A 7,838-nucleotide genomic window follows, 5' to 3' on the forward strand; every position below is an offset into this window, starting at 1 on the left:
GTTCTTGGACAATCATCCTTGACACATTCCATGGTGATTCGGTTTAAAGGAGAACTATGGGGTTAAGGCTTTTCCCCATAGTTCTCCTTAGGGTAACGGCAGGACACAAACTAGCGTCCTCCCGTCACCCTAAGCTCAGTATATAGGGAGCTACAGCTCGCTGTACACTGAGACGCCGCAGCTGAAGCGGATCCCGACAATTATGTCTGGATCCGCCCAGCTGCGTGAGTGACAGCTGGCTCTGCCTATCTAGAGGCAGAGCCAGCTGTACCCGACCCCTCCCCCGTCCGTTCCGCCAGTCAGCGCTGGAGGATCGGAGCGGGGAATCCAGCCCCTCCCCTGTCACGGCAGAGAGCCGTGACAGGATCGAGAGGTGAGCGAATGCCGGTATGTGTTCCCTCACTTCCCGATCTACTGAGCCGACCTGTGACAGTCTCATTGTCACAGGTCGGCTAGAACTATGAGGTGAGTGAAAGCACTCACCTCATAGTTCTTCTTTAAGGTGCCTGTGCTACATGTGAGGATATAATATTGGGGTATCTTCTTGGGACTCATTAGAATTAGGGAAAAAGTTTGCATAAGGGGTGAAACGTCTTCAACATCACAGAATACACAATGGGCGTGGCTTTCCCTTTAAGAATAACTTACTTTGCATCTAAACCGACCATATATAATGCAACAATACCATTTCTTATGTAGCTGCACGCCATTTGTCCTGTTACCAGGGAAACAATAGCAGAACAGCCCGTGGACATAGATCTGAAGGTTTAACAAACCTACAGCATCTCAGTACTTAAATGTGACTCCATCTTTATCTTCCTCTTCTTTAACACTTGCAAATCGAGCTTATCAGGGGGACTTGGGTAATATGGGGGCTGGGTCAATTGGAACAGAAGTTGGGGCTTAACATTACTCTAAAAAAATTGACAGTCCTTATCTTTTCTACCCACTTCTTTGCAGTATATATTATTCTTCAACAATACAGAGGTCAGCCTATGCTTCGAAACCAAGAAAAGCATGCCGAAGCTATGATGCTGTAATGAATGTGTTGCCAAAAGAAAGTTATCACAAGATAAAAGAAGAATTACCTGCCATGAACCCATTTTATATCACCTACAGCCTTGGAACTGACTGTAGTAGGCCCCTGGTGACCTAATAAAAGTCAGTACAGGCCGACGTGTCAATGGCACAGCTAAAATCATACGTCTTTGCACCCTAGCAGCTGTACAAGGTATCAGCGAGTAAGGGGAGGTGGGACTATGAGCAGCTCTCATTGGCATAAGCTTGGGTAAAGCTACCTTGCTTAACAGCATACAGGAACAAAAGGTGCTTGCCAGGAAAGGGGGCACATTGAGGATGCAAGTAAACATAAGTGACTATTATATGTTTCAGAGAGCATTGGATAATCCTGTTACTCAAGTGAAATAAAAAACATACTTTAAAGGAGAACTATGGGGTTAGGGCTTTTCCCCATAGTTCTCCTAAGGGTAACGGGAGCACACAAACTAGCGTCCTCCCATCACCCAAAACTCAGTATACCGCGAGCTACAGCCTGGACGGATCCCGACAATACTGTCTGGATCCACCCAGCTGCGTGAGTGACAGCTGGCTCTGCCTATTTAGAGGCAGAGCCAGCTGTACCTGCCTCCTCTTCCGTCCATTCCGCCAGTCAGCGCTGCAGGATCGGACAGGGGAGAGGGGGGGAATCCCTGCAGGGAGCAGAAAGTAACAGTCACGGCTCTCTGCAGGCACAGGATCGAGAAGTGAGCGAGCGCCGGTATGTGTTCTCTCACTTCCCGATAAGTTTCATTGTCACACTTCGGCTCGAACTATGAGGCTGAGTGATTTTCACTCGCCTCATAGTTCTCCTTTAAACGTCCCATAAGACAGTAAATCCAAATTTTAAAATGTAAAGTAGAACTGTGGCCAGGTTATGGACTTTCAAATATTTACAGATTCCCAACAAGCAGAAATTAACTCTCATACAAGCCCTTACTGACCTCTGTAGCTGCAGGCACTCTGAAGTAATTCATGCTTGAAGTTTGCACCATTCACATTGTGTCTATAGTTCAGCTCCCTACACCCAGCATTCTAATCTATAATGTAAACATAGAGCAGGTGTACAGGAAGAGGAGAGTGGAGAGTGCTGAGATCCCACCTCAACGACTTCACTGCTTCTACTGTGAAATTTGAGGATGAATTGCTTTACGGTGGCTGTTACTACAGAGGTCATTGAGGGATTATTTTAAAGCTTATTTACTCTTTGTTAAGCATATGTAAATAATTGAATATCCATAACCCGACCACTGTTCTACTGTAAGCTACTCTCTAGGTAACCTAAACACGGGTCAGATCCTCCCTGTAAATATACAGCATATCTAAGAATTTACTTTGAGCCTGTCATGTCATGAGATGAAGGCTCAAGCCAATCCTTGCTATGATGAAAACTTCCAACAAACATTTTGAAAGTTGAAGGCAAAACTTCCACTTGCCAGTATTGGCACACAACATGCCCACTTTGAGAATTCCTACCCTTGTTAGTGTTGCTGATTTATTATCATTCCACCAAAGAAGGAATCGATAAGTATAGAATTGGTTTCCTCTCTCTTAGGCCAATTTGGAAAGACAATACAAGGCTCCAACATAATGCATAACATTAAAGGAGAACTATGGGGTCAGGGCTTTTCCCCATAGTTCTCCTTAGGGTAACGGGAGGACACAAACTAGCGTCCTCCCGTCACCCTAGGCTCAGTATACCGCGAGATGTAGCTCGCGGTATACTGAGACGCCGCAGCTGAAGCGGATCCCGACAATTGTGCCGGGATCCGCCCAGCTGCGTGACTGACAGCTGGCTCTGCCTATCTAGAGGCAGAGCCAGCTGTACCCGCCCCCTCCCCGTCCGTTCCGCCAGTCAGCGCTGGCGGATCGGGGAGGGGGGAATCCAGCCCTCCCCTGTAACGGCAGAGAGCCGTGACAGGATCGAGAGGTGAGCGAACGCCGGTATGTGTTCGCTCACCTCCCGATCTATTGAGCCGACCTGTGACAGTCTCATTGTCACAGTTTGGCTAGAACTATGAGGTGAGTGAAAAGCACTCACCTCATAGTTCTCCTTTAACCAACCAAACAAATTTGCCTTGGTGAAAACATACACTATACGGCCACATGTTTGTGGACTCCTGACCATCACACCTTTATGAGCTTTGTTGGACCTCCCATTCAAAAACCATGAGGATTTCTATGGAGTTGCCCCACCTTTGTGGCTGTAACAGCCTCCATTCTTATGGTAAGGCTTTCCACAAGATTTTGGAGTGTGTATGTGGGAACTTGTGTTAATTCAGCCAAAAGAGCATTTGTGAGGTCAGGTACTGATGTTGGACAAGAATACCTGGCTTACAATTGGTGTTACTTAGGGTGGTGTTCAGCTCTTCTTGTCCAACTAACGTAGGACAAGAAGACCTGTCTTGCAATTGGTGTCCAGGGTAGGGTTGAGGTCTCTGTGAAGGCCACTCGAGTTGCTCTACACAAAACATGTCTTATGGAGCTGGCTTTGTACACAGGGGACAGTCATGCTGAAAAAGGTCTTCACCAAATTGTTACCACAAAAGTTGTCAGGTCACAATTTTCTCAAATATCTTTAAAGGAGAACTATGGGGTTAGGGCTTTTCCCCATAGTTCTCCTAAGGGTAACGGGAGGACACAAACTAGCATCCTCCTGTCACCCAAAGCTCAGTATACTGCGAGCTACAGCTTGCGGTATACTGAGACGCCACAGCCAGAATGGATCCCGTCAATTATGTCTGGATCCGCCCAGCTGCGAGAGTGTCAGCTGGCTCTGCCTATCTAGAGGCAGAGCCAGCTGTACCCACCCCCTCCCCCGTCTGTTCCGCCAGTCAGCGCTGTAGGATCGGACAGGGGAGGGGGGAATCCAGCCCCTCCCCTGTCACGGCTCTCTGCACAGGATCGAGAAGTGAGTGAGCGCCGGTATGTGTTCACTCACTTCCCGATCTACTGAGCCGACCTGTGACAGTTCCATTGTCACAGGTCGGCTCAGATTATGAGGCTGAGTGAAAATCACTCACCTCATAATCCTCCTTTAAGTGCTGCAGCATTTACAGAACCCTTCACTGGAAACACCCAAACTGAGTAACTTAAAGCAGGGGCCACATACCTTTGCCCATATAGTGCATTAAAATCCCTGACGAAGATTAATGCCATTTCATGGACCACTTTCCCTATCATAGCTCAACCAAAAGTTTTTAAAAGCTCATTTAATATTATGTAAACAACATGTAATATAGAATTATTATTTTTTTAAAACTTTTTTCAGTTTTTTTTTGCTTTATAAAAGCATCCCTCCAGCACTTGGGGCGGGTTAAGGGGCGTGACTCCCTAAAAGGGACCCTTGCCAAAACATTATCCTTCATTTACAAGATGAGGTAATAAGCGCGACGCCGCATGAGACAACTGAACTCTTGATACGGAGGTTTTGAATTGTTGGTGAATCATGTGACACAGTATTCGGTAGTTAAAAATGTAAAAACGGTTCAGAAAAAGGCAAAAAAGTACTTTATCGGCATTAAAGACATTACGTGACTGCTCGATGTTGGAAAGTTCAACACTGAAGACAAAAGCAAGAAATAATTATTCTTTTTTTTTATCTTACTCCCAGAAAAATAGTAAACTTAAAAGCACAAATGTTTGTTTGTGTTTTCCCCTTCTCTGTAGTGTCCTGTTACAAACGGATCTGATTTGCTATTTACAGTAGAAATAGTTTTTGGTGAGCTAATGTCGTGAGTCCACGGCGAAACTCGAAGCTGTTTGTCGGGTCCTAAACGTTGACGTCGGCGAGATACAGATGGTCTTTTGGACCTGCCCTTAAAATAGAACATGAAAAAGTCTCTGTTTCGGCCGTAGAGTTACCGTTCGTTGTTAAGCTACAGTGGACGCATTTTGGAGTTTTTTTGTTTTTGTTTTCCAAGTCGGGTCACGTGGAAAGTCCAGGCCTATTCCTCTACGGTGTAGCGGTTTTGTTTGACAAACAAACTCAGGACATGGTGGACAAACTGATACTGTTCGCTGGTTTGAATCATTCCTCCCCTAGAAAGGAAAACAAATATGCAACAAGTAAAACTACTGCACATGCCCTATATTTCCTGCAGTGGCAAATGCCTAAGCCCTAAACTTTTTTCTTTTGTGTTGGATAGAGTAGGGAATGGAAGAGCAGGACTAAACTCAGCATTAGAATCTGAAAGGACGTCAAAATCCTACACTACAGCTTCAAGAAATACTATCTATCTTATACATACCCTAAGATAACTTCACACAATAACAACCATGCGTGTTGAAACCAGAGCCATTTTGGAAACATTCTTGTCCTTCACTTCCTAGCCCACCACTGACGTTGCGATTAAATCCTGAGCTTGCCTATAAAAGAGACCCGAGCCTCTCTCCCGTTTCAATATCGCTATTGTATTGCTTGCTAGAGGATGTGGTGTCACCCTGGCAGAGGGAAGAGCAGGTTCTGGCTTCAAAGGATGCTGAGACCAGTGGTCCATGCAGTGCTCTCTCAGCATCCTTTGAAGCCAGAACCTGCTCTTCCCTCTGCTTGCGTGACAGCCCATCCTCTAGCAAGCAATACAATAGCAATATTGAAACCACTTTTCAATGGGCTGTGAAATTTTTAAAGGAAGCCTCTATTCCTGTTTTTTGGTGGATTTGACCCAAATAAATAGACTACTTTTAAGGCGAGCTTCTATATGGCATGAAGTTTACTTTATGAGTTTATTTCTGCTTTAAAACCCCTGTCTGTGTCCTGCTGGAGAGATTCCCCTTGACTTCTAGCCTTGGAGACACAACGGAAAGTGAGAGAAAAAATCCCCAAAATAAGGGGAATTCCTTAATTACGTGGTTGACACCAGAACATTTGTCACCTTTGGAAGACTTCCTCTCAGTTCTTGCTCCTATGGCTAGTCTAAAAGTTATGATTAAGGCCTCATTCACACTAGAAACGGCCGGCACGTACAGCTCCATGCTGCGTGCACGGCCGTATCGGCCAGCTCCCGGGAAGGACGGGTGCTGCGTGTGATTAGTAAGCAGCCCCTGTCCTTCTCTATGGGAATAAGCGGCCGTACGCCGCCCTACGCTCACCCTCAGGATAGATCCTGTCTGTGTCCGAGCCGGGACACCCGCACGGACTTGCAGCCGCTTATTCCCATAGAGAAGGACAGGGGCTGCTTACTAATCACACGTGGCACCCGTCCTTCCCAGGAGCTGCCCGATACGGCCGTGCACGCAGCATGGAGGTGTACGTGCCGGCCGTTTCTAGTGTGAATGAGGCCTTACCCTTACTTTTTTTCAGTGAAGGTGGTCATCAGGAAAAATAGTGGGGTGACTCTCTCCAGCAGTGACAAAGCCCACAATAAAGACTTGGCGGAAGGTCAAACCTTTCCACATTCTATACAAAACTAAAAAAAAAGTTTTCCCTTGACATAACCTTTAACTTTGTAACCTAGTGAGAGGGTCAAAAGACTTGAAGTTCTGAGGGATCATTTTTCATTAATGACTCAGTAATCCATTAATGACTCCCTGATTTACTAAGTCAATATGGCGACTATGTTACACTTTCGGTACTGGTAGCCCAGAGTCCTTTTGGCTACGTTTACATGTGCTGGAGTAAACAGCTGTAATCATTGCATGCAACGTTGGGTCGGTATGGCACTACACTATGCCCAATGAACCATTATGACATCCCTGAAGAACAAAAGCATCTGCCACTAAATGCAAAAAGATCAATATTCTTTTAAATATACACTGTATCACAAGAAAAATAAACACACCTGTTCAATTGTTAAAACATACCAAAACTTCATGTATAATCTTTCTATGAATATGTTAGGTGGTTTCTCATGGAAGGAAAAAACAATCGTCTTTCCATGGAGAACAGACCCAGATGTGAACATAGAGATACCGAGCAGCAAGCAGGTGAGTGCATCCAGGTGACTACAAGGTATACAATGCATTGATGATCCACATAACTACAGTATAACATTGAAAATTATTTCCAAGAGCAGAAAGGAAGGAAAGAAGAAAGGAGGGAAGGAAGGAAGGAGAGAAGGGAAGGAATGGGACCGTAATATACAGGGGTACAGGTACTCCTAGAATGAGATCCTAATAGGTTGGACTTGATGGACTAATGTCTTTATTCAACCTCAAATACTATGTAACTATGAATGAGAAAACTGAGGAGCCACCACAGTACTCAGGAGCAACAAAAAACATTTTGGTTAAAGGAAGAGTGCGTGTCATAGGAAGTTATACTCTGGCGAGAGGTGATAAGACCCTTATTGCTCAATACATTGCTTGGTCTCCCAGGGCTGTAGCTACCATGGGGCGAGTGAGGAATTCGCCTCAGGAACAGCTGAGAGGGAGCGCAACCAGGGCCGGCCTGGCTGCGCCCCCTCGCCCCTGTTGCGATGGCGAGCACGGGGCGCCATTGGCAACAGGGGCGCCAGGCGGCCAACACAGCCGTGGGAGAAGAAGAGCGTCACAGGCTCCAGCTTCTCCTCGGATCCCCGCTGCTGTCGCCCACCTGTATGGGCAGAGGACTCTGTGTCCTCAATCTCTTTTTCTATTTCAAAAGGGAAATGTCAGGGGTCTGTTTAGACCCGCAATATTTCCCCGAATTCCCCCGGATACTAAAAATGTGTTCATTAGTTTCGTCGAACGAAAACATTTTTTATGCTATTTTGGATTTGGCCACCAGTGCATTCTGCGCATGCGCGCTGCCATCCTGGAGGCGGGGCGCATGACGTCCCATACCGCACATGTCTGTTGGGGGG

At 46.1% G+C, this 7,838-nt stretch overlaps 1 protein-coding gene across 1 annotated transcript in view; it reads right to left on the reverse strand.

The window, feature by feature from the left end:
* Positions 1-4,570: 4,570 nt before the first annotated feature.
* PTPN5 (protein tyrosine phosphatase, non-receptor type 5) overlaps positions 4,571-7,838 on the reverse strand; it is a 30,164-nt gene continuing 26,896 nt past the window's right edge. The window contains exon 12 of the mRNA XM_018555152.1: positions 4,571-5,097. Coding sequence (XP_018410654.1) covers positions 5,004-5,097 — 94 coding nt within the window. The 3' untranslated portion in view covers positions 4,571-5,003. The remainder of the gene's footprint in view (positions 5,098-7,838) is intronic.

The sequence above is a fragment of the Nanorana parkeri genome, unplaced genomic scaffold (assembly GCF_000935625.1).
Source record: "Nanorana parkeri isolate BGI_ZX_2015 unplaced genomic scaffold, ASM93562v1 scaffold10, whole genome shotgun sequence".
Taxonomy (NCBI): Eukaryota; Metazoa; Chordata; class Amphibia; order Anura; family Dicroglossidae; genus Nanorana; species Nanorana parkeri.